Source organism: Carcharhinus amblyrhynchos, chromosome 4 (assembly GCF_965287045.1).
Source record: "Carcharhinus amblyrhynchos chromosome 4, sCarAmb.v2.hapA, whole genome shotgun sequence".
NCBI lineage: Eukaryota > Metazoa > Chordata > Chondrichthyes > Carcharhiniformes > Carcharhinidae > Carcharhinus > Carcharhinus amblyrhynchos.
In genome coordinates this window covers 8,348,507-8,375,953 of record NC_137327.1, presented here as the reverse complement: position 1 = coordinate 8,375,953, position 27,447 = coordinate 8,348,507, and the positions used below count along the sequence as shown (strand labels likewise).

Genomic DNA, 27,447 nt, shown 5'->3' with positions numbered 1-27,447 from the left:
GTCAGAGGGGCTAGCAGGGTAAATACGTGAGGCTACGGGGATAGGGGCTGGTTGGGATTGTGGTCGATGCAGACTCAGTAGGCTGAATGGCCTCCGACTGCATCGTCAGGATTCTATGATATTTATTCTCAATATGTGGCCATCGCTGGCAAGGCCAACATTTGTTGTCCATCTCTGATTGCCCTCGAGAAGGTGGGTGTGAACTGTTGCAGTCTGTGTGGTGGAGCTGCTGTTGGGTTGGGAGTTCCAGGATTTTGACCCAGTGACAATGGGTCAATACAGTTTCAAATCAGGAAGGTGCGTGTGACTTGAAAGGAAATTGGATGTGGTGGCGTCCCCATAGACTGTTGCCCTGATGTTCTGTGTGATAAAGGTTGAAGGTTTGGGAAGGTGCTGTTGAAGAAGTCTTGTTGCGCTGCTGCAGTCTGCCCTGCAGATAGCACACATTGCAAACAGAGTGTAAGGATGTGGTTGGGCTGTTGTTCAAGTGGATTGCTTTGCCGAGCTCCTTGAGTGTTATTGCAGCTGCATTCATCCAGGCAAGTTGACATCATTGTTCACTGTTTCGTCAAGAGGGCTTCTTTCGTCTCTCTTGCTAAACTGACTTAACGGTGTGATTTTCTCCTCACCGGCCAACTCGACACAGCTGGGAACAAAGCAAACTCTGGAGCTTGTGAACTATTGGTACAAGTGTAAATCCCTCGTGCTTTCATCACAGGAGGGAAAGAAAGAGAAGTGGGCCAAAATGTTACTCTTCCAGTGTCAGGATGGTGTGTGAGATTATTGTCAGTCTGACTGGTGACAGTGAGTGGCTAAGTGTTTGACTTATTAAGGGGGCCTCTGCGACCAGTTCCTCGGCACCTGAATCCTGGACCATCTTGTTTTAAGGAGACTTGTTTCTCCCCGAGGAGAAGGTTCCTCCTACACAGCGTGAAATAATATCAAATTAGCATTGTGCAAACCCTAAATCCTGGTGTCTTTGGCGAGGTCATTTTCTTTTTAATTCATTCTTGGCTCCGAACTCCCTACTAGCAAGGCCAGCATTTATTGCATTATGTGGTGGGGCTAACCACTTCCGAGAGCTGTTTAAGACTCAGCCGTAGAGATGTGGATTAGAGTCACATCTCGGCCTGAGCAGGTGAAGACAGCTGATCCCTCCCCTGAAAGTACATCAATGAACAACTTAGCTTTTACGATAATCCAGCACTTTGTGCTATCATTGACAGCAGCTTTTAATATCCAGATTTCTTTTAAAAATGTGAATATTATGATTTCTTTCAGTTCCACAGCCCATCATAGTCACTGCAGCCTTCCAATTATGGCCTCTTGAACTTCCCCAATTTTAATTATTCCTCCATTGTTGGCTGTACCTTCAGTTGCCTGGACTCCAAGTTCTGGAATTCTTTCACTAATATCCTCTGTGTCTCCGCCGCTCTCGTCTTCCACACCTACCTCTTTGAACATGTTTTTAATCATCTGTTTACTTTCCCTTCATGCAGCTTGCTGTCAAATCTTGCTGGCTAACTGCAAAATGCCTTGGCATGTTTGTTTTTTCTGTGCTCAAAGTGCTAAATAAATGCAAGATAAAAGCAGCAAAGACTGGAAAAGTCTCAGCACCTGTGGCGAGGGAATAGAGCTAACATTTCGAGTCAGGAAGACCCTGTGTCGGAGCTGAAGACACAGAAAGTAAGACCAGATTTATACTGTAAGTGAATGGTCATCCAGACTTGAAACGTTGGATCTATTCTCTCTCTACAGTTGCTGTCAAACCTGCTGAGATTTTCCAGCATTTTCTGCTTGGGATTCAGATTCCAGCATCCGCGATATTTTGCTCTTATATAAATGGATGATGTTGTTTCTGTGAGTTCTAGAACTTGGCAATTTCCTGAAAAAAAGTCTAAATTCCTCCTATCATAGAATCCCTACAGTGCAGCAGGAGGACATCCAGCCCACAACATCTGCACCAACTCTCCTACCACGTTCCCACCCAGACCCTATTCCTGTAACCCCTCGTATTTACCCTGTTAATCCCCTTAACCCCACACATTTCTCATGGCTACTCCATCTAACCTACAAATCTTGGGACCCTAAGGGACAATTTAGCATTGCCAATCAATCAAACCCGCACATCTTTGGACTGTGGGAGGAAACCGGAGCACCCGGAGGAAACCCACGCAGACACGGGGAGAACGCGCAAACTCCACATCACCAATAACCCAAGCCGGGAATCGAACCCGGGTCCCTGCTGCTGAGAGACAACAATGCTAACCACTGTGCCACCCCTATCACCTATCATCTGGGACATTTTCAACAAAGGCCCTGGGAAATCTGAGTTAACTTGAATCAGGAAGATGCTGTATTCCTGAAAATTCTTTGAGTTGTCCTTGGGTTTGGAGTGTCGCCTAGCAGTCACTGCCCTTGAGGAGGTGGTAGTGAGTCAGTTGCCAGACCATTTCAGAGGTCGGTTAGAGTCAGTCACTGGTGGGAATGGAGTCAAACATTGGACAGACCAGGTAATGACAGCAGATTTCCTTCCCTGAAGGGCATCAGTAAACCAGATGTTTATTTTTAATAATGCACACATTTCATTATTGTTAATAACAAGACTAGCATTTTATTCCAAATTTATTCATTAATTGAATTTAAATTCCCCCAGCTCCCATTGTGGGATTTGAATACATGCCTCCAGAACTTTCTCTCAAACCTCTGGATCACTAATCCAATGACATTACCAGTGTGCCACCATCTACTCTGTTCCTATATATTTATAGGAAATATTTGCTATTTCCTATAAATATGTATATTTTAAAGTCTTCAAAATTGAAAGTATCCTTTAGACCGAGAAGCTACATTATGAAACCTCGTGTTCAGAGGATCATAGCCAATTGGAATCCAATCAAAGGATTCAGCCCAATATAAAAAAATCTTGACTGGAATCCAAAACATCATCTCTAAACCTTTGCAAAATGTCATTTGAACATAACATTTTTATTAGATCAGGTACAGATTTCTGAACCTGTGCCAAGTTGCTATTATAACTGGCAATTTAATGTGATATAGTCCACCATTCTAAGGATTTCTATAAATGCTCAACCCAAACGTAATACAGTACACGGTTAAACCTACATGAAAGTTAACCTGATGGTAGGACTCTTAACGGCAAACCCCTCAGAAGAAGCTAGTGCAAAATCCCAATTTATTTCCAGCTCATATTCATCCTTCTCTATTACAATGGATTTCAGTGAAACTGGAATGGCTGAACTTGGAGATTTTAATGCAACGGCACACTGCAGTATCTTAAAGTTTATTTATTAGTCACAAGTAAGGCTTACGTTAACACTGCAATGAAGTTACTGTGAAATTCTCTAAGTCGCCACAGTCCGGCATCTGCTTGGGTCAATCATCTAACTAGCACGTTTTTTGGACTGTGGGAGGAAACTGGAGCGTCCAGAGGAAATCCATGCAGATGCGGGGAGAATGTGCAAACTCCACACAGTCACCCAAGTTGGGAATCAAACCCGGGTCCCTGGCACTGTGAGGCAGCAGTGCTAACCACTGTGTTATTGTGCTGTCCCACAGGAATTCAGGAAAGTTTAACACAGCCTTCCTGACTTTATCCACTGGATGGCACAGTAAATCACTGAATCATAGAATCCTATCTTGCAGAAGGAGACCATTCGGCCCATCAAGTCAGCACCAATCACAAACACACCCAGGCCCAATCCCCACAGCTCCATGTATTTACCCCTAACATTGAGGGACAACTTAGCATGGCCCATCCATCTAGCCCGCAGATCTTTGGACTGTGGGAGGAAACCGGAGCACCCGAAGGAATCCCGTGTAAACACGAGGAGAACGTGCAGCTGCCAAACAGGCAGTGGTCCAAGCCGGGAATTGAACCCAGTTCCCTGGCGCTGTTAGCATTGCTGCCTCACTTCGAATTCCTTCCCTAAAATTGTCCCTCTGTCTCTGCCTCCATCCTTTAAACTTCAGTGGTTGGTTCACTGTCATTTGTTATTTATATTAATGATTTGGATGAGAATATAGGGGGCATGGTCAGTAAGTTTGCAGATGACACCAAAATTGATGGCATAGTGGACAGTCAAGAAAGTTACCTCCAATTGCAATGGGATCTTGATCAATTGGGCTAGTGGGCTGACGAATGGCAGATGGAGTTTAATTTAGATAAATGTGAGGTGATGCATTTTGGTAGATTGAACCAGGGCAGGACTTACTCAGATAATGATGGAGCTTTGGGGAGAGTTACAGAACAAAGAGATCTAGGGGTACATGTTCATAGTTCCTTCAAAATGGAGTCACAGGTGGACAGAGTACTGAAGAAGGCATTCAGCATGCTTCGTTTCATTGGTCAGAACATTGAATACAGGAGTTGGAATGTCCTGTTGAAGTTGTACAATATATTGGTCAGGCCACACTTGGAATACTGTGCACAGATCTGGTCATCCTATGATAGAAACGATGTAATGAAACTAGAAAGAGTTCAGGAAAGATTTACTAGGATGCTACCAGGACTTGATGGATTGAGTTATAAGGAGAGGCTGGATAGACTGGGAGATTTTCCTCTGCAGCGTAGGAGGCTGAGGGGTGACCTTATAGAGGTCCTTAAATAATCAGGGGCACAGATCAGCTAGATAATTAATATTTTTTCCCAAAAGAAGGGGAGTCTAAACTAGAGGGCATAGGTTTAAGGTCAGCGGGGAGAGATACAAAAGTGTCCAGAGGAGCACAGGGGGTGGTGAGTGTCTGGAACAAGCTGCCAGAGGTAGTAGTAGAGGCAGATACAATTTTGTCTTTTAAAAAGCATTTAGATAGTTACATGGGTAAGATGGATATAGAGGGATATGGGCCAAATGCGGACAATTGGGAATAGCTTAGGTGTTTAAAAAAAAGGGCAGCATGGACAAGTTGGGCCGAAGGGCCTGCTTCCCTGCTGTAAATCTCTATGACTCTATTACTCCATAAACCATCCTCTGTAACAAAGCCTTTGATCACTTGTTTTAGTATGTGTATCGATATCAAATTTTGTTTGATAATGCCACTGGGAAACCCCTTGAGACATCCTACAGCCTAAAAATCAACTGCATAAATGCAAATTCTTGCTGCTACGAATATATTTTTTATGGAAAGGTCCTACCATCCCTCTAGGCGGTCTCTGTTAACCCATGATTCTAATCTGTCAGGATGGCACGCTGGCACAGTGCTTAGCTCCACTACCTCTCGTGCCGGGGACCTGGTTTCAATTCCGGCCTTGGATTACTGTCTGTGTGGAGTCTGCACATTCTCCTTGTATCTGTGTGGGTTCCCTCTGGGTTCTCTGGTTTCCTCCCACACTCTGAAGTTATGCAGGGTGGGTGGATTGGCCATGCTAAATTGCACCTTTGTATCCCAAGACATGTAGGTTCAACGCATTAGTGGGGTAAATGCATGCAGTTACAGCGATAAGGCTTGGGTAAGATACTCTGTTGGCGCAAGCTCGATGGGCCAAATGTCCTCCTTCTGCACTGCAGGCATTCTATAATTCTAATCCATACCATGTGATGAAAGCTTGATAGCCTTCAGTAGTGGCCCAGCAACCTTCTCCAAATTTGGATAAGGGATATTTCCAGCCAGCTGTCACCCCTTTAGCTCGAGTCAGTGCAGGATGTCTAATGATCGCAGTCTTTTCAGTGTCTCTCAAATCCAAAGAATAACTGAAAAGAAACTCAATGGTGCAAAGACGCAGCCGACTGCGCTGTTATCAATCCAATCCTTCCAAAAAAAAAACTGGACCAAAGCTAAATGATGCCTTGCTGAAAATCCAGGACTTAAACTGAAAATGCTGGAAACTACACAGAAGGTCAAGCAGCATCTGTGGAGAGGGGGAAAGCAAAATAAGTTAATATGGTCAATGGTTGAGACTTTCTGGTTCCCGTCCACCATGGGAATCATCGTGGGTGAGTTGGAAAATTCACCAGACCAGCAAAAAAGTCTGTTGATTTTGCATGGGAATTTCCAATCTCGTGGTGTGCAGGACAGGAACATTCCATCCAAAGGTTTTGCATTAGAAACTTCCAATGTTCGTGTACCCCTGGAAAGAGCTTCAAAATACTGGAGTGAAATTGTGGCCTTGCAAAGAATAGGAAGCAGGCCACGATCCTCGAAAGGTACAATACAAAAGGAGGCCATCATGACAGTTATTTGATTTGATTTATTATTGTCGCTTATATTGGTATTCTTGCACGTTATACAGATAAAGCATACTGTTCCTAAAGTGCATAAAGGAGAGGGAAAGGAGAGAGTGCAGAATGTAGCATTACAGTCATAGCTAGGGTGTAGAGAAAGATCAACTTAATGTAGGTTGGGTCATTCAAAAGTCTGATGGGAGTAAGGAAGAAGCTGTTCTTAGGTCGGTTGGCACGTGATTTCAGACTTTTGTATCTTTTTCCTGGAAGAAGATGGAAGAGAGAATGTCCGGGCTGTGTTGGGTCCTTGATTATGCTGGCTGCTTTTCCGAGGCAGCAGGAAGTGTAGACAGAGTCAATGGATGGAAGGCTGGTTTGAGTGATGGACTGGCGAGTTAGTTTTCTCGCAGTTTTGCCCACAACTGCGCAGGTTTCTCATTTTCAGCTGTTAATCCAACTCTATTTTAAGATGACTTCAGCTTCCACTGTTTTCCTTTTAGATAGAATATTCCAGATTTTGGCAATCACCTGAGTGAAAAAATAGACTTCTTCCTTCTAGACCTTGTCCCAGGGATTTGCAATCCATGGTCCGGTTTCTCTGACCATGCTGCAGCCAATATTCTCCCATCCTGCTGCACCCTGGATATACACTCTTCCACCTTCTTCTGTTGTCTTGAAGGATAACTCATCAATCCCTCCCACATCCCTTGATCCCTTTAGCCTCAAAAGCCTTAACTATTTTCTTCTTGAAATCAGACGTTTTGGCCTCAGCTACTTCCTGTGGCAGTGAATTCCACACATTCACCACCCTCTGGGTGAAGAAAATTCTCCTCACCTCAGTTCTAAAAGGTTTACCCCTTATCCTCAAACAATGACCCCGAGTTCAGGACTCCCACACCATCGGGAACATTCTTTCTGAATCTACTCTGTTTAACCATGTTAGAATTTTATAAGTTTTTATAGATTGTAGGAGCTTGCCTCTCACCATGCCATGTCCCCTACATTACAAAAGCAACTACGCTTCCAAAGTACTGATTGGCTGCAAAGCCAGTTGGGGCCACCAGAGGTTGTGAAAGGTGATATATAAATGCAAGTCTTTCCTTCTTAATTGCTCAGCTTGACAAGAGTCAACTTCCAAACTTTATTGTCCCCTTCATTGGGCCGAAGGGCCTGTTTCCCGGGCTGTTTTTGTTCTTTGTTCTTTGTTCTTTGTTCACCGTGCTTTGGAAACCACAGCCTGATGTTGTGGGTGTAGTGTACCAAACCTGATGTAAGCTGAAGCCCTTTTCTTTTCTCAGTTTAAGTGTTGAGGCTTTGTGATTTGAGTGCTGCTGGTTTGTGTGTCTTGGAACTGATGCCAGATTGGCACTGCTCCCTGAGATGGGTAAGACAAGCAGCTGCTGATTGCTGCAATGCCTTGTTCCTCACTCAATGGCTGATCACTGGAAGGTTGCAGCTATTTGACACTTTACAACTGAGGTACACGCGAGAAAGGAAATTGTTGTTGATGTTGGCTTTCATTCCAGTTTGTTGTGAATATTGCTTAACATCTAGGAGGCCAACAACTGTTGGGCACATTAATCTCTGTATCATAGAATCCCTACAGTGTGGAAGGTGGCCACTCAGCAGCAGAGTTTGGCGTTGCCAGGATAATGGCTATCGCAATAAAATGGACAGTGCTTGCCCCAAGACTGGAAAATCCTGTTTGAGGTCAATAGATCTCTACATGGTCCTGTCCCACCTGCTATGGTTCCATGGCTGGCAGGACAGGAAGATTCCTTCCAATAACTTTCCCCAAAATGATTTGTTTGTTAGTTGACTGCCACTCGCGCACATTTATTTTTCAACATGGCCCTGGAGCGAGTCCACTCCTTTCAAGCTGCGCCCAGCATACCTTCCAAATGTACCTTTCACTTTCGTTTCATTTATTTTATTTCTTACACACCTGCAAAGGGTTCGAAGACATTTTTACTACCGTAAAGATGCTGCGCAATCCAAGTTGTGTTTGATAACTTGTGGTATAAATTCGAGTATTATGCTTGCCGCTATTAAATGCTGGTTCATTGACATACTGATTGGTTTAACTGCTGTTGACTGATGTGAGAAAGCACCAAGTTAACTGAAACCTTAGTTCCTCAGGACCTGTTGTGATCCCACTGTCGCATTGACAGTGGCGCCCCCGACTCTGACCACCGTATCTGTTTCAGGTAGCAATCATGACGATACTCGGAGAGATAGCCTTACCATCAGCATTCAAAACCAGCAGAGAGGAATCATTGATTTGGAGTTTTCAGAATGAACAGGAAGCACTATTGAAATAACAGGAGCACTGAAGCACCACTGAGTCAATTATTGAATCTACAGTAATGTGAATTCAGCTTCTTAGACCATTAGATGCAATAATTGCTTTGCACTAACTCCCCAGATGATGGCAATCAGTTTTTGTTCTGGGAACTGACACCCACTTAGACAGCCCAGATGCGTCTTGTGTCACAGTGATTTGATTTGATTTATTATTGTCACATGTATTGGTGAAAAGTATTGTTTCTTGCAAGCTATACAGAGAAAACACACCATACTTAGAGAAGAAAAGGAGAGGGTGCAGAATGTGGTGTTTCAATCGTAGCTAAAGTGTAGAGAAAGATCAGCTTAGTGCGAGGTAGGTCCTTTCAAAGTCTGATGGCAGCAGGGAAGAAACTGTTTTTGAGTCGGTTGGTATGTGACCTCAGACTTTTGTATCTTTTTCCTGATGGAAGAAGGTGGAAGAGAGAATTTTGTGGGGTGTGTGGGGTCCATGATTGTGCGACTGCTTTTGTGAGGCAGCAGGAAGTGTAGAGAATCAATGGCTGGGAGATTGCTTTGAATAATGGACTGGACTTGTTTCACAACTCTTTGTAGTTCCTTGCAGTCTTGCAAAGCAGGAGCTGTACCAAGCTGTGATACAACAGGAAACAATGCTTTCTTTGGTGCATCTGTAAAAGTTGATGAGAGTTGTAGCTGACATGCTGAATTTCCTGAGCCTTCTGAGAAAGCAGAGGCGTTGGTGGGCTTTCTTAACTATAGCGTCGGCATGGGGGGACCAAGACAGGTTATTGGTGAAGTGGTACAGTATCAGGGTTATCCTGTCAGTCTGGTTTTTTTTTCAAATCTGTTTATAATTAATATTTCTTGCATTTACGTGGCATCTAATCATAATAAAATTCATCAAAGTGATCTATCCCAGGAAGATTTTTTTCTGTTGCAACAAATCAATGATGTGCTGTATATAACTAAAGCAGTTAGAGAAAGTCATGTTTATGATGACCTTGAGTGTGATGTTTAGCTCTGTGTGATCAGTGATAGCATAGAGAACCATGACACAGCTGATCAGAGAAGCAGGGAGCATAGAAGAAGGCCACTTGGCCCATTATACCTTAGCAAGCTGTTTGAAAGAACTATTCAACTAGTCCTATCCTGCTGCGTTCTCCTGTAGCCCTGCAATTTCTTTTCCTCCTAGTATGGTTTTTCCAGGCTGTCATCAGGTGGGCATAGACAAGATGGGCTAGATGGCCTCCTTCCGTGCTGTAACATTTCCATGGTTCCATTTGCTTAATGATTCAGATCTTTCAAAAATGCTTCTTAGTGTAAAGAGGTCCTAAAGGAAGATTGTCAAAACTTGGAGATCTCAGCATTGCAAGGAGGATTCTGAAAACCCATCATCCAGAGAGTGGTGAACAGGATGGAATGGGTGAATCTATAAGATTACTTCAAATTGCAGGGGTAAGACAGGGGGACCAAGGTGCAAAATAGTGAAAAACAATTGTAGGACTGATGTCAAGTAAGAGGAAACTGTTGAATTGTTAGAGACACCGCATGGTGCAGAGTCAATGGGCCGAATGGACTTCTTTTGCACAGTGGGGATTCTATGAATCTATGAATATTGTTTGCCAGGACTAGTGGGAGAAATCTCTGCTTTGTTCTAAATATTTCCATAGGACAGGACTTTGATCTGATGTTCCATCCAAAGGTCTTTACTGATGCATGCACAACAGTGGAACAATAGTCAAACAAGTGTCCAAATCTTGCCTCTGTATGTTAACTGAGCTTGATAGCAAGTTAACTCTGGTGGTGTCACTAGTGAGCAGGGGAAAACACTCCATAGATAAATCCTCCATGTGTGAAATTCATTGCTGTTGGGTTGTGGTGCGACTTGTGCAGATGAAGCTGCTCAGAAGCTTTCATCAGGTTCAGACTTGGAGGAAACGGTTCTAGGAATGCAGTCGGCACATTTATCTACTGCTATTCCACGTTTCCTTTTTAACCCTTCCCCACTCAAGGCTATTTTAAGAACTTACCTTATGAATGAATAACCACAATTCTTCACTTTGCTTGGAGAAATGGGCTTATAGACACCCCTGTTTTGTTACAAAGGATCATTGAATCCTTCCAGTGTAGAAAGAGACCAATTGGCTCATTGAATCTGAAAGAGGATCCATCCAGGCCCTCCCCTCAACCCTTCACCCAAAGGGTTGTGAATCTGTGGAATTCCCTGTCCAGTGAAGCAGTTGAGGCTACCTTATTGAATGTTTTTAAGACAAGGGTAAATACATTTTTGAACAGTAAAGGAATTAAGGGTTATGGTGAGCAGGCGGATAAGTGGAGCTGAGCCCATGAAAAGATCAACATGATCTTATTGAATGGCGGAGCAGGCTCGAGGGGCCAGATGGCCTACTCTTGCTCCTAGTTCTTATATTGTTATATTCTATCACCATAACTTGTGCATTTTCCATGGCTAATCCACCTAACCTACACATTTTGGACACTAAGGGATAGTTTAGCATGGCCAATCCATTTAATCTGCACATCTTTGGACACTAAGGGGCAGTTTAGAATGGCCAATGTACCTGATCTGTGTGCATTCTGTATTCTCCTTGAATAACCATTTAATTTGTAACAAAAACAGAAAGGGCTGGAAAATCTCAGCAGGTCTGTCTGCATCTGTGGGGAGAGAACAGAGCCAACGTTTCGTGAATGGATGACCCTTCATCAGAGCTGGTTAACCACAATGGGTGGAGAACCACGACTGAGGAAGAATTTGTAACCTTCAGTTTTTGTGTGCCGTTTGCTGAGCTTACATCAGAAGATATGACAACAGGATTATTTTTAATTCATTTTTTCACTGGGCCTTCACTGCAAGATCAACTTTTATTGCCCTCCCCAGCCCAGCTGCTTTAAAGAAGTTGGTGATTGGAACACCCTTTTGATCTGCTGCAGCCCATATAGAAACATAGAAGACAAGAGCAAGAGGAGGCCATTTGGCCCTTCGAGCCTGGTCCACCATTCATCACGATCATGGCTGATCATTCAACTCAATAGCCTAATCCTGCTTTCTCCCCATGACCTGTGATCCCATTCATCCCAACTGCTATATCCAGCTGCCTCTTGAATACATTTAATGTTTTGGCACCAACTACTTCCTGTGGTAATGAATTCCTCCAGCTCACCACTCTTTGTGCGAATAAATGTGTCCTCATCTCCGTCCTAAAAAGTCTACCCTGAATCCTCAGACTGTGACCCCTAATTCTGCACATACCCACCATCGGGAACATCCTCCCTGCATCTATGGTGAAGTTGCCCTCACAGTCTTGGTGAATAAGGAGTTCGACCAACAATCCAGTAATCTGTTGAGAAAGTAGGGCTGTGGGAACCAGCCAAGCTCTTTAATACTCTTTCCTACCCTCAATCCCCTAAAAGAGGATGCAGTTACAAGAAAATAGCTTTGTTCAAGTGATTTCCATGTTAGACTTAAATGTAGGTATTTATAATGGAAAAGTGATAACATGAATTACACCTAGATGTTAGATGTCCATAGATCCCTGTAGGTGGCAGTCCAGGTAGATAGTGTGGTAAAGAAGGCGTAGAGGTATCTTGCCTTCATTGGCAGGGGCATAGAATATACAAGCATGGGGGTCTTGTTACAACTTTATAAAACATTGGTTAGGGCACAGATGGAGTCCTGTGTGCGGTTCTGGTCTCCACACTATCTGAAGCACTGGAGAAAGTGCTGAGCAGCCTCACCAGAGTGTTGCCTGGGATGGAAAATTTCAGCTATGAGGAGAGACTGGATAGTCTGGGTTTGTTTTCTCTGGGGCAGAAAGAAGTAGTTTATTTATCAGTCACAAGTAAGGCTCACATTTACACTGCAATGAAGTTATTGTGAAATCCCCCTAATCGCCACACTCCAGCACCTGTTCAGGTCAGTGCACCTAAACAGTATATCTTTCAGACTGAAAGGGAATCTCATAGAGCTATACAAAATAAGAGGCGCAGATAAGGTAGATTGTAAGAATCTTTTCCCCATGGCAGAGGCATCTAAGACTAGAGGGCATAGGGTTAAGGTGAGGAGTAAGTGGTTTAGAAGGGATCTGAGGAAAAATCTTTCCACCCAGAGGGTGATGGGAATATGAAAGGTGTTGCCTGAGAGGATGGTGGAGGCAGGTGCTCCCGAAACATTTAAGAAGCATCTGGATAAGCACTTAAATTGCCAAGGCATAGTAGGCAATGGAGCAAGTGGTGGTAAATAGTAAGAAGCCTCACAACACTAGGGTAAAGTCCCACAGGTTTATTTGGAATCACGAGCTTTCAGAGCACTGCTCCTTCATCAGCTCCCTGATGTTGTAGCAGCGTTACTTTGAGTAGGGGGATGCAATGTTCTTCAGTGTGTTATTTCATGCAATGACCAATGTATTAATATCAGGATTACTCACGTTCAATAATTGAATACCAATGTGGATTTTTATTACATAGTCAGCTGGAATTACCAATTCATTGGGATCAAATTGCTATCTAACTGCAATTTGACTATTACTGTCCAACCCATCACTTTTCTTCTCAAATGTAATCTCTCAACTGTTACGACGCAGAGGTCAATCCCCTTTACCTCGCTTCATAATCTGGTAAAAGGTTTTGGAAAGATGTTCTACATTAATGTTTAGAGGTTCATTAACATAAAGACCTGACACTTGCTTCAAGTGAATAATTAACAAGCTATTTTGTTTAACCAACCAAAACTTTAACTAAATAAATAACATATTAATTGAAGTATGCTGTTCAAATAAATACAAGGACTATTCATTACCAAAACAGTATTAACAGAATTTTAATCACTCTCAAAGAAAATATGCAACCAGTCCTGACGACTTTCAGAGGCATTTAGTGTTTTTCTGTTGATTTCTCTGTCTGATTTTTCTGATTTGATACGTTTTTGTTAGATAGGTGGAGACTTCTCTTCAGAGATAGTTCTTTAGCTGGCAGAGTGGAGAGCGGCTCTAGTAATGTTCTTCTGTTCTGGCTGGCTCTCAGTTGAACTGCTGGCAGGCAGTTGAGTTCTTTTTAGAACTCAGATGACCTATCAAATTTCTACATAAGGATTGGTTTGATGATGACAGCAAAAGCAAAATTCAAATTTGATAGGTTTCTGATAGCTGAATCTCCTCTTTAAATTGATAGGCTGTCAGAATGCAAAAACCTGCAAAGTCTGTTACCAACCTGATGTTTTGTTCTCTGCAACAAATGTTGCCATCAGTGTACTCTGTATATGTGCATTTTAAACATTCCAGCATTCAACACAAAACCAGCTTTTAAAGAGACCAAGCACTGTTTTTCCCTCTAGAATTTTTTTTTACAATTCTTTTGCATTTTCACAAACTCAACTTCACACACAATATTTCAAAAGCACAAAATGTGCAGGAAATGGATTCAATGAAAGTTGCTGGAACACTGAGATTGAGAGAAAAAAAAGCATAGGGTGCTGTCATCATTGGGAGTATTTGACCTTTGGTAAAACTGGAGATGGAGATCCTGGTGTTTAGCTTGAGCTGGGGTAGCTGATCCTGGCAGGATTATAGTCAAACGGTTGAGGTTTTGCTGCACAGAGGACATTCTTGATTGCCAGTGGAATTGAGGTTTGGGAGAGTTGAGGGGCTTGTTCCCAAGGTTTGGGAGCAGGAATACCAGAGTTCAGGGATTTGGAAGCCATGGGTCCAGGATCCTGAGCCCTGGTGGTCTTTGGATAGGGATGAAATCTGGTTGTTGGTGGAACCGCAGGTCAGAACATGTAGTTTGGTTCATTGAGTGATAGAGTTATAGAGGTTTACAGCATGGAAACAGGCCCTTCGGCCCAACTTGCCCATGATGCCCTTTTTTCGACCAATATGCTAGTCTCAATTACCTGTATTTTACCCATACCCCTCAAAACCCATCTGACCCATGTAACTGTCTAAATGCTTTGTAAAAGACAAAATTGTACCTGCCTCTACTACTACCTCTGGCAGCTTGTTCCAGGCACTCACCACCCTCTGTGTGAAAAAACTGCCCCTCTGGACTCTTTTGTATCTCTCCCCTTTCACCTTAAACCTCTAGTTTTAAACTCCCCTACCTTTGGGAAAGATGTTGACCATCTAGCTGATCTATGCCCCTCATTATTTTATTGTTCTATAAGATTAACCCTAAACCTTCTACGCTCCAGAGAAAAAAGTCCCAGTCTATTCAGCCTCTGCTTGTAATCAGTACAGGACAGAAGGAAACTATTCAGCCCATTGAGTCTACACCATCTCTTTCGAAGAGCAATTCAATTTGTGCCTCTCCCCCACTCCTTCTCCTGTATCTCTTATAGTTTTTCTTCAAGTATTTATCCAGTTCCCTTTTGAAGGCTATTGAATCTGCACCCACCACCACCCTGCCAGGCAGTGTAATCCAAATATCATTGCAGGAATAGTGGGCGAGATTCTCTGATATTCATCCCCTCAGCGTTTTTCTCAGTGGTGGGAGGCATTAACTGGTGGTCCACTTTCGATGAGAATTCCCACTGGGACAACCCCACATCACCGGGAAACTCGCAGCAGGGAGTCCACGGCTGGCGTGACAGTGAATCCCGCTGGCATGAGCGTCTGGAAAATTCAAGCCAGCTTTTTTCTCACATGTCAGCGCTGTGCATGTGTAGGAAGAGGTGCTTTAATAAATTTAAACTTGATTTAATTTAGCTGTGCATGATCTAGCTACTGGAATCTCAAATTACCCCTTTAAACTGTTTTAACTCAACAGAGATATAACCTTCAGGCAACGATGAATAATACCAAACGTCATTGAACGTAGGCGAAATAAAGCAATCGTACCCTTATCAATTAGCTAAAGATGTAATGAGACACTGACTCAATCTACTGGGGACTTTTCAATTAATTAATAGAAGAGAAAACCTACCAACTAACCGTTGACAGATCTGTTAGTGAATTCCCAAATGGGGAAGGGATAGAAAGAACAAAGAGAAATTCCCAATAATTTGGGTGCAGTCAGACTGGGGACAAAGGAATCTGAGAAGTTTTGCTTTCACCAACAAATGCACACTGGCACTCGGGAAGGAAAGGAAAAGAGATCAAGTCCAAAATGCGTTTCTTTAAATGTTAGATTGGATGAAAATGTCACGTCCATTAAAATACACAGCAGGAGAGGGGGGCACAGTGATTAGCACTGCTGCCTCACAGCGCCAGGGACACAGGTTCAATACCAGCCTCGGGTCACTGTCTGTGTGGAGATTGCACGTTCTCCTGCATGGATTTCCTCCTGGAGCTCCAGTTTCCTCCCGCAGTCCAGAGATGTGGGGGTTAGGTCGATTGGCCATGCTAAATTAACCCTAGTGTCAGGGGGATTATTAATAGGGCATATCTGTGGGGTTACGGGAATAGGGTCTGGGTTGGATTGTGGTTGGTGCAGACTTGATGGGCCAAATGACTTCCTTCTGCCCTGTAGGGATCCTATGGTGATTCTACTATGAGAGGGAAATGAAACAAGTTGGAAGAATAAAGCGGGTGGATAAAAGTGCAAATAACTCCCATCAATAACCTCCTTCTCCACCCCATCCCATCTCAGTGTTTGTCCTGCTGGGAATGTGCTCACAATCCTGGCTGGCTCAGGAGCACTGGAAATTGAAGTTAAAAGAGGAAAAAGGCAACAGTTTTCCTCCAGACAAATTCATTCTGCGCATTTTGCAATCGCGGGGAATATTCAATGTTTGTTTGAAAAGTACCTGAAGGGTCAGTGTCCTTGTTCTCTCTAACTGCCTCCATCGCATTTTAACCCCTCACCCCCTCTCTCTTTATCTGTGCTAAACTTTGATCTCCTGGGTCTTCCAATTCAATGTGACATATCCGTCCAGCCCTCCCTAGTTCCTGCCAGCAGGACCCATTGTGTCGACCAAGTACTAATTTGCCATGGTTTTGCTGTCCAAGCGACTGTGTTGTTCCAGCCTCCGCCTCTTTTGTGTGGCGCTGAAAGAGAAATGAAGTGTCCCGTTTGCTCAAACTAAAAGTTGCATCCGTGCAGAAAGATTTTCGCATTGGCACCAGCGATCAGGCACGTTAGCCGTGGACACGAGCAGGATAAATCACCCCATGGCTGCATCACCTGACTGCAGTTTGTTTCTTTCCAATCTGAGAAATACTTGAAGCGAAAGTCTCGCCTTCAACTCATCTTTAATGGTTAAACAAGTAACACTGATCTTACACGTGTGTGCTTTTGTATCATTCTGCCCTCTTCCATTTCCTTTCAACTGCAAGTACTGGTGGCATTGTCTATTGTCAGGTTTGAATTGAGGGGGAACCGGACTTCGCAGCTTTGGTATTTGTACGTAACCCCAGCTTCTCACTGCGTAACCGCGCTGTCATGAAGACCAAGAGTTACCAGTCCTGTAATATTGCCTGGCTCTGTCATGGCCTCACTACGTCATGGTAGCACAGCGGTTAGCACTGCTGCCTCATAGCTCCAGAGACCTGGGTTCGATTCCCAGCTTGGGTCACTGTCTGTGTGGAGTTTGCACGTTCTCCCTGTGTCTGCATGGATTTCCTCCGGGTGCTCTGGTTTCCTCCCACAGTCCAAAAATGTGTGGGTTAGGTTGATTGGCCAGGCTACAATTGCCCCTTAGTGTCCTGAGATGCATCGGTTAGAGGGATTAGTGGGTAAAATATGTAAGGATATGGGGGGTAGGGTCTGGGTGGAATTGTGGTCAGTGCAGACTCGATGGGCCGAATGGCCTCTTTCTGTATTGTAGGCTTTCTATGATTTCTGCTGAAAGTTTAATCCATACTCTGATCATCAGGGCAGCACGGTGGCACAATGCTGCCTCACAGCACCAGGAACCTGGTTTGAATCCCGGTTTCACGCACTGCCTGTGCGGAGTTTGCACGTTCTCCCCGTGTCTGCGTGGGTTTCCTCCCACAGTTTGAAAAGATGTGCTGGTTGGGTAAATTGACTGTGCTAAATCTTCCCTCAAACACGCACTGAAGTGTAACGACTTTCATCGTAGGATTTTCATCGTAACTTCTTTGCAGTGTTAATGTAGGCATACTTGTGACACCAATTAATAAACTTTTAAACTTTGATCTTCAGACTTGACAATAGTAACACATCCCTGGCCAGCCTCCCACATCGTACCGGTTTGCTCTGCTGTGCATATTCCAATTCGCATCAATTTCCATTCATCCATTAGTCCTGTGTTTGCTGACCTACACTGGCTCCTGGTCTGGCAGCGTCTCAAATTTAAAATTCCCATTCTTATTTTCAAATCCCTTCATTTATAAGATTTTCATAACCAGGATTACCACCCAATGTCTGGTTTAACTAGGGCTAACCTTGAACAAGCATCCAAATTAGGAGCAGGAGGAGGTCACTCTGCCCCTTGAGCCTACTTGGCCACTCATTTAGATCATGACTGATCTGATTACAATCTCAACTTCACATTCCCACCAAACCTGATAACCTTTCACCCTCTTGCATATCAAGAACCTATCTACCTCTGCCTTAAAAATGTTCATGATGTGGAGATGCTAGCATTGGACAGGGGTGGGCAGAGTAAGAAGTCTCACAATATCAGGTTAAAGTCCAACAGGTTTATTTGGAATCACAAGCTTTTGGAGCGCTGCTCCTTCATCGAAGGAGCAGCGCTCCGAAAGCTCGTGATTCCAAGCAAACCTGTTGGATGTTAAAAATGTTTGGATTCTGTTTCTATCACTTTTTTTTTGATTTGATTTGATTTATTATTGTCACATGTATAGGTAAAAAGTGAGAAGTATTGTTTCATGCGCACTAAACAGACAAAGTATACCATTCATGGAGTACATAGGGGAGAAGGAAAGGAGAATGTACAGAATGCCAGATCACAGTCATTGCTAGGGTGTTGAGAAAGAGCAACTTAATACAAGATTCATTCAAATGTCTGATGGCAGCAGGGAAGAAGCTGTCCTTGAGTCAGTTGAAGAATACAATGCTAGAGATTCGTTTCTATCTTAAATGAGGGACCCCTTATTTTTAAACAATGACCCCTAGTTTTAGATTCTCCCACAAAAGGAAACATTCTTTCCACATCCACCCTGCAAAGATACCGAAAGATCTGATATAAATGCTGCTGGAGTATGGATACTCATCTGAGATGCTTGCTCAACTGAAGCAGAAGTTCTCCTTCTGATCTCTGTAATCTTCTACATCCTCACAAACCTCCAAGTTATCTGTGCCCCTCCAGCTCTGGCTTCTTGAGAATTCCTGATTTTGGTAGTCATGCCTTCAGTTACGATGGCATTAAGCTCGAGAGCACCCCTCCTTTAATCTCTCCACCTCCTTACCTGATTCTCTCTCTCTTTAAATTATAAAATAAAAGCAAATTACTGCGCATGCTGGAATCTGAAGCCAAAAGAGAAAATGCTGGAAAATCACAGCAGGTCTGGCAGCATCTGTGAGGAGAGGAAAGAGCTGACGTTGCGAGTCCAGATGACCCTTTATCGCCAGCGAACGACACACCACCTCCCACCACCAAGAGAAACGCTGAGGGGAAGCCAGACAATCTCATCCAACGGCGAAACTCTACCACCTCGCCCACCCAGAATCGGAGCGGGCAGGGGTCCAACAACAGAAATCTCCGTTGACCTCAAACGGGAATTTCCGGTCTCGCCTGAGTGAGGCTGTAAAATCCCACCCAACATCTCCTTTTGTGAGGCTTGGTGTCAGATTTTGCTGAATAATATTCCTGCAAAGTGTTTTGAGACTTTTTCCAATGTTCAAAGTGCTGTATAAATATAAGTTGTTGCTAATTGCCCTTGTAGTGCACCTTGGAACATGGGAGGTGCTACATAAGTATGGGCGGCATGGTGGCACAGTGGTTAGTACTGCTGCCTCACAGCGCCAGGGACCCAGGTTCAATCCCGGCCTCGGGATACTGTCTGTGTGGAGTTTGCACATTCTCCTCGTGGTACTTGGCTTTCCTCCGGGTGCTCCTGTTTCCTCCCACACTCCGAAGATGTGTGGGTTTGGTGAATTGGCCAGGCTAAATTGACCGTAGTGTCAGGGAAATTAGCAGTAAATGTGTGGGGTTTACGAGAATAGGGCCTGGGTAGGATCGTGGTTGCTGCAGACTCAATGGGCCGAATGACCTCCTTCTGCACTGTAGGGAATTCTGTGAGGCACAAGTTGTTTTTGCGCTCTCTATATTTGCACTGGCTGTAGGCGAGCAGAATTGTCCTTGATCGGAGTGGCTGAGAAACTGAGTTCCTCTGTTACAAATCATAGAATCATTACAGAAAGTGTAAATCTTCAGCAAAATGGAGGAAACCTCCCACTTGAGACCACCAACGAACAATTCAACTCCCATTGACCTGCGCCTACTGAACAGTAATTGACGTTCAGGCATCAAAAGAGACACACCTCTGATTAACTTTTCAGTGGGATAGCATGTTGTGTTTTAATTACATCAGACTCCCAGCTGTCCTTATGAAACCTTCGCTTTGAATCATGATTCTTTAGAACTCTGCCCACGTTCCCACGGCACGATTTCAAAGAAGAGGAGGTGAGCTCTTCCTGGTATCCTGGTCAATATTTATCTCTCAGCCACCAGGGAACCTGGTGATTAGCTCATTGTTCTTCCTGGAACCTTGCCGTGAGCTGTCAATTTTTTTTCTGCTTTACAAGGGTGATGACACTCCAAAAGGATTTCATAGGCGCTTTGGGAGAGCCTGAGCTTGTGAAAGGTGCTATATAAATGCAGTGTTTGATGTTTAATGGGCTGGATTTTACACTTGCCTGCCAGAGGGTTTGAAGGTGGACAAGGTTCACAAAATCTAGCATTTGGCCTCCCCGTCGCTTATCACCTGCCCCCAGCTTGTCTGACATTGGGGCAGTGGAGTCATCAGGCTGCCTCTCTACGTGCCCTTGAGCTTATTGAGGCCCTTAAATGGCCAGCACAAAGCCACAGAGAGGCCTCATCCCATCACCAGTGTGTTTTACCAGCAGGGGGAGGCCTGTGTCAAGCACACAAAGTCATACAGCTCAAAAAGAGGCCCTTCAGCCCATTGTGTCTGCACCAGCCATCAAGCACCTATCAGTTCTGATCCCATTTTCTGACACTTAGTCCATAGACTTGTATGCTATGATGTTTCAAGTGTTCACCTCACTGCTTGGTACGGTAGCACAGTGGGTTAGCGCTGCTGCTTCACAGCTCCAGGGTCCTGGGTTCGATTCCTGGCTTGGGTAACTGTCTGTGTGGAGTTTGCACATTCTCCTTGTGTCTGTGTGGGCTTTCCTCCGGGTGCTCCGGTTTCCTCCCACAGTCCAAAGATGTGCGGGTTAGGTTGATTGGCCATCTAAGAAATTGCCCCTTAGTATCCAGGGGTGTGTAGGTTAGAGGGATTAGTGGGTATGATATGGGGGTAGGGCCTGGGTGGGATTGTGTTTGGTGCAGACTCGATGGGCCGAAGGGCCTCTTTCTGCACTGTAGGGTTCTATGATTCTATATGTTGTGAGGGTCCACGTCTCTACCACCCTTTCAGGCAGTGAGTTCCAGATTCCCACCATCTCTGGGTGAAAAGGCTTTTCCTCAAATCCCCCCTAAATCTCCTGCCCTTTAATTCTATGCCCCTCCGTTATTGATCCCTCAACTAAGGGGAGAAATTCCTTCCTATCGACCCTATCTATCTCCCCCGTGATTTATGCACTTTTACGGATGTGGGTTGGTGTCAGAAAGGTGGGGGAGCGGATGGGGGAGAGGAGGGGGCAAGTTACTAGCTCTTAGTTTGCCATGAACCCATCAGAGGAACCCTCTTCAGGGCCACGCTTCCCCCTTTGTGCCCCCATCTCACATTTCCCCCAACCCCACGTCTTCCAAACTAAACCCCCACCTCCTGCACCCTTCAACCCCGTCTCCGGATCCTTCCTCTGAGACCGGGCTGCTGTCCCCCGGGATGTGACTGTGGTCCCAGCAGTGACTCCCTCCCCAGCCTGACACTTTGGACAATGGAAGCAGCCAGCAGCTTGAGGTTTGCCCTGACGATAGGAGGTCAGTTTTCAGCAGACCAACACTTGCTGTTGCCCACCCCCATCATTGGGGGGATGACAGGGGGTGGTTGCCATCCACTCTGAAGCTACGGTGGTGGGGACCACAGAGCCCCAGAAAACCCAGCCCATTATCTATCTCTACTTCATCACCCTGATGCCAAACCACCGCCTTTGTCCCATTAGAGAGTTACATCTGATTCTCACGGGGAGAATAAAGGACCCCAGGCTGAAAACAGATATTTGGCTCACATTTCTGGATGCAGTGACACTTTTGAGATTCACCCCATTTGTCTCGCTCTTCATCCTCTGCCAGTCCTCCTCTGAACTGTACATTTCTTCTTCCCCTTTTTCTGCAGTTGGTCTACAGGCAAGTGGAATGATTGCAGCAAGTCTTGCGGAGGGGGGAAGCAGAGCCGGCAAATCCAGTGCTTCCGCAAGGCAGCTTTCCAGCGGGATGAAGCAGTGCCGCGCTCCATGTGTCCCCCGCTGGCCCCAGCCCAGGTGCAGCCCTGCAACATCCAGGACTGCCCACCCGAGTGGAGTACTGGGGCGTGGACACAGGTAAGCGGTACTCAGAGCTATCTTTGGCCTCAGACGCAGAGGTGAGGACCGAGTGGGCCAGGGTGCACTGTACCCAATTTCAATTTGGGCACGCTCTCCTTATTTCCGTATTTCCATTACAAATTCACACTTATTGTCGGAACTACCTATCTGTGCATGCCTGGTTGTATTATTGTTGGACTATTAATCCAGAAACTCAGCTGATGTCCTGGGGACCCGGGTTCGAATCCTGCCACAGCCGCTGATGGAATTTGAATTCAACAAAACAAATCTGGAATTAAGAATCTTCTGGTGACCATTAAACCATTGTCGATTGTTGAAAAACCCATCTAGTTCACTAATGCGCTTTAGGGAAGAAAAACTGCCGTCCTTACCTGATCTGGCCTACATGTGACTCCAGAGCCACAGCAATGTGGTTGACTCTCAAACTGTCCTCAGGTGTCCAGGGATGGACAACAAATGCTGGCCAGCCAGCAACGCCCACGTCCCATGAATGAATTTTAAAATACTTGATGACACCAACTGTCTTGCTGCACATCCACTTGGAAGAGACCAGTAATATCAGCGAGACATGTTTACATTTCCATTTTAATGGAAGGCTTTTTCATGGAAACCTGGCCAAAAGTTAGTGGGGAAGTCACCTTTTAAATTTGAAGGGGAGAAGATTGAAGGTCTGGGGGGGAAAGAGCAAGAGAGTTGGGTTAATTGGATAACATGTTGAAAGAACCACTGGCGGCACGGTGGCATGATGGTTAGCACTGCTGTCTCACAACTCCATGGACCTGGGTTTGATTCTGGTAACTGTGCGGAGTCTGCACATTCTCCCCATGTCTGCGTGGGCTTTTATCAGGTACTTCAGTTTCCTCCTACAGTCCAAAAATGTGCAGGTTAGATGGATTGCCAATGCTAAATTCTCCCTTAGTTTGTGTGCATGTATGTGGCTTTCCTTGATGTAGTGTACTGTCCCCTCGAGCTATAAGCCCCTAGTAATCTGTTCCAGGAATAATTAGGTCCAGAAACAGACATCTGATCTATGCCTCATCAGTTAGAATTACAGTATCCTGCAGTGCAGAAAGAGGCCATTTGGCCCATCAAGCCTGCACTGTTCACAGTCCCATCAAGTCCTATCCCCCTAATCTTGTGCATTTACCCTAGCTAGTCTTCTTGACATTAAGGGGCTATTTAGCATGGCCAATCAACCTGACCTGCACATCTTTGGAGAAAACCAGAGCACCTAGAGGAAACCCACGCAGACATGGGGAGAATGTGCAAGATCCTTCACTGACAGTGACCCAAGCCAGGAATCGAACCTGGGTCCCTGGCGCTGTGAAGCAGCAGTGCTAACCATTGTGCCACCGTGCCGCCGGAAAGATTCACAGAGAGAGAGAGAGATTTTGAAAGAGCTGGCACAGGCATGATGGACTAAATGGCCTCCCATGATATAAGATTCTATTTAAAAATCATGCATTTGTAGGCATCATCCAGTGGTCACAATTAAAACCTTGGATCAAAGCAAGTGTACACGCTGTATCAAATGGAGCAGAAGTTTTATTTGCACAGCAACATAATTTATGACTACGAGTCAGAAATGGATGGAAACATTCTCGAAAGGGTTCTCTAGGACTTCAAACTGTTCAATGAATGTCTGCTTAATCAGAACTAGCTGGGCGAAAAATGATATGAAAATTGCATCAGCCTTTTTAATGCTTAGTGATGTGTCCACACACATCATATTAACCAATGGTTTTTATATCATACTTATGCAGTTGCCTTTCTGCAGCAATGCAGGAGGAACTCTTTAGATAAGCAGTGGAACAAGAAAGACTTGCATTTGTATAGCATCTTTCATGATGTCTGGTTGGCCCAAAGTACTTTACAGCCAATGAAGTGCTTGTGAAGTGTAGTCACTGTTGTAAAAAATGCCAATTCACACACACCAGGACCCAATAAGCCACAATATGGTCATCACAGAGTCATAGAATCCCTACAATGCAGAAGGAGGCCATTCGGCCCATCACCACTCACCCTGATGAAGGAGCAATGCTCCGAAAGCTCATGATTCCAAATAAACCTGTTGGACTTTAACCTGGTGTTATGAGACTTTTTGCTGTGCCAACCCCAGTCCAATGCCGGCATCTCCACATCATGATCGGAATAGAATTTGCATATTCAGCTACTTTATTCTATAAATATGTGCATGGTGTTGAGTGCATCCATCTAAACCAGCTGCAGAATAATAAAGTGCTTAATGAAGTATTCCCGGCAAAATTAGTTGATAGAAATTTGAGGATCTCCAGTAAGATCCACCATGAAAATTCCTTTCCGCACAGATAGTCACCTGTAATAGAAGAGTTTTACTGGATATGATCCAAAATCTCGAAACTCATTTCCGATGAGAACTTTGGACAGGGCTGAAGGTAACTCTTGGGTGTGCTGGTTAGGTACATTGGCCATGCTAAATCCTCCCTCAGTGCCCCATCAGTACTACACTGGAGTGTCAGCCTTGATCGTTGTGCTCAAGTCCTGGAGTGGGACTTGAACCCATAGTGGCACAGTGGTTAGCACTGCTACCCCACAGCGCCAGGGATCTGGGTTCAATTCCTGTTTTGAGTAACTGTCTGTGTGGAGCCTGCACATTCTTCCCCGTGTCTGCCTGGGTTTCCTTTGGGTGCTCCGGTTTCCTTCCACAGTCCGAAAGACGTGCTGGTTAAATGCATTGGCCATGCTAAACTCTCCCTTGGTGTAACCTGAACAGGCACCGGAGTTTGGCGAGTAGGGGGATTTTCACAGTAACTTCATTGCAGTGTTAAAGTAAGCCTACTTCTGACTAGTAAAGAAATTAACTTTAGCTTTTCAACTTTTCCTCCAAGTGCTTTATTGTTCGATCGCATTATTTTGCTGCCCTCCAAAGGTCATGTTCAGGATTTCATTTGTTGTCCTGGTGACATCTGCAGAAGGAACCAGCACATCTGCGCTGGTCTGGTGAAATGTCAGTGTGCTGCGACGTGCAACTGACCACCTACCCCCCGCCACTTACCTCCCCACAACCCCAACCCCGCACAATGCCTCCCCCCCCTCCAGAGACGCACAGGCCGACTCGAGGGAGATCACATTTCAGTGATGGTGACTTCACTGCCGGTGAATCCTGATCTGCTTCATTCATCAGGAAATAATATGCCTGCACCAGGATTTATTTGAACAGCAATTGAAAATGATCTGTTTGCGGATATTTTATTCACTTGGAACGCTGTGAGCAGTTCTGGTGTCCATATTATGAGAAAAAAAGGATATCAAGGGACTGGAACGGGTACAAAAAGAAATGTTTTATGGGAATTATACCAGACTGGAGAGGATGCAACTATCAAAAAAAGCTGAACAAGCTGGTGCTCTTTTCCTCAAGAAAGGAAAAGGGAAGGTGGTAACTCTTTAACACAAACAGATTTCATACTGTGGACATAGAGAAGATGTCACGTGTGGGGCAATTCTCAGAATGCCAAAGATTCAAATGGCACCACAGCGTGGCGACTTCTTGCGAGCTGTGCTCGGCACACCCTCTGAATCTATCTTTTCCCCTTGTTCTATTCTTTTGAAACTCTAATCCTTTTAAATTCTCCAACAATACTGTATTTCAATCTCTTAACCTTATATTTAGGTGATCTTTCTCTACACCCTACACTACACTCTGCACCCTCAGTTGCATTTCAAAGAAGGGTGTGGAATTCCCCTGCTGTCTTGCTTAACAGTTTTGGCCCAACACAAAAGAAAGACTTATCCATCATCACCTCAGGACATCCTAAAGTAGGACCTTACAGCCAATGGCATGCTTTGAAAGTTTGTAAAGTGGGAAGCAGTAGCCAATTAGATAATCTGATCCAGTGATGTTGGGTTAAGGGATAAATATTGATCAAGACACAGGAGACAGATTGCCTACTCTTCAAAGCAATGACACAGGATCTAACTGCATCCAGTTAGGAGGGCAGTTGGGGCCTCAATTTAAGGCCTCACATGAACATCAAGACTTTTAGCAGTGCAGCATTTCGTCAGTGCCGTGTTGAATGGTCAGCATGAGTGACCATTGCTGTTTTGAAGTGAGTTGTGAATCCAGGGCCTCCTGATCTGAGGGTCTGATGTTGTTTATTCATTCATGGGACATGGGCACCGCTGGCTGGCCAGCATTTATTGCCCATCCCCAGTTGCCCGAGGGCAATCGAAAGTCAACCACATTGCTGTGGCTCTGGAGTCACATGTAGGCCAGACCCAGTAAAGACAGCAGATTTCCTTCCCTAAAAAACATTAGTGATTTTTCCAACAATGGACAATGGTTTCAGGACCATCAGTAGATTCTTAATTCCAGATATCTTGTATTGAATTCAAATCCCACCAGCTGCAATGGCGGGATTCGAACCCAGGTCCCCAGAACATGAACTGAGTTTCTGGATTAATAGTCTAGCTATAATACCACTCGTCTATCACCTCTCCTAAATGTTAATCCCTGAACCACAGCAGGCACCATTTCTGAGGGTTTTCCAAGAAAAATAATGGACTATTATTTACATGTAGACCCATGTGTTCCTCCCCCCTTGCTCCCACCCCCCCACCCCCTCCACCACCGTCCCACAATCCCCCCTCCCACCCAAAGTCAAATTAACACCCAGCTGTCATCATCTGTTTCCAGTGTTCCAAAACATGCGGCAGGGGAATGAGGAAACGTGTTGTCTACTGCAGAAGCACAAACCCCTCGTCAAAGCCTCATGCCATACCAGAGGGCCTGTGCAACCAGGAAGTGAAGCCAAAGAACCAGGAGATCTGTGTGGTCCGGCGCTGCCCGAAGAACGACAGACTGCGGTGGATCACGTCGTCCTGGACTGAGGTACTGAAAATAATTCACGAGATGAGCAGACGCTGCACGATAGTGTGGGCAAACACGGCCAGAAAATCCCATCCTTTGAGTCTGTTTGTTTTTTTTTACAGTGGAGGACATAAGAACATAAGAAATGGGAGCAGGAGTAGGCCATCTAGCTCTTCAAGCCTGCCCTGCCTTTCAATAAGATCATGGCTGATCTAAAGTGGCTCAGTTCCACTTTCCCGCCCTCTCCCCATAACCCTTAATACCCTTGTCTATCAGAAACCTATCAACCTGTGACTTAAATATATTTAGCGAGGTAGCCTCCACCACTTCAACGGGCAGAGAATTCCAGAGATTCACCACCCTTTGAGTAAAGAAGTTCTTCCTCAACTCTGATCAAAACTGTCCCCCCCCCTTATCTTGAGGCTGCTATTCTTTCTAAGCGGGAAGAATCTCTCTACCTCTACCCTGTCCATCCCCTTCATTATCTTACACGTCTCGATAAGATCC

General features: G+C 44.8%; 1 protein-coding gene across 1 annotated transcript in view; it reads left to right on the top strand.

Annotated features, from left to right (window-relative positions):
- The window catches only part of adamts18 (ADAM metallopeptidase with thrombospondin type 1 motif, 18), a 250,197-nt gene that overhangs the window by 215,664 nt on the left and 7,086 nt on the right, over positions 1-27,447 (top strand). The window contains exons 19-20 of the mRNA XM_080188061.1: positions 21,887-22,091; positions 26,767-26,961. Coding sequence (XP_080044187.1) covers positions 21,887-22,091; positions 26,767-26,961 — 400 coding nt within the window. The remainder of the gene's footprint in view (positions 1-21,886; positions 22,092-26,766; positions 26,962-27,447) is intronic.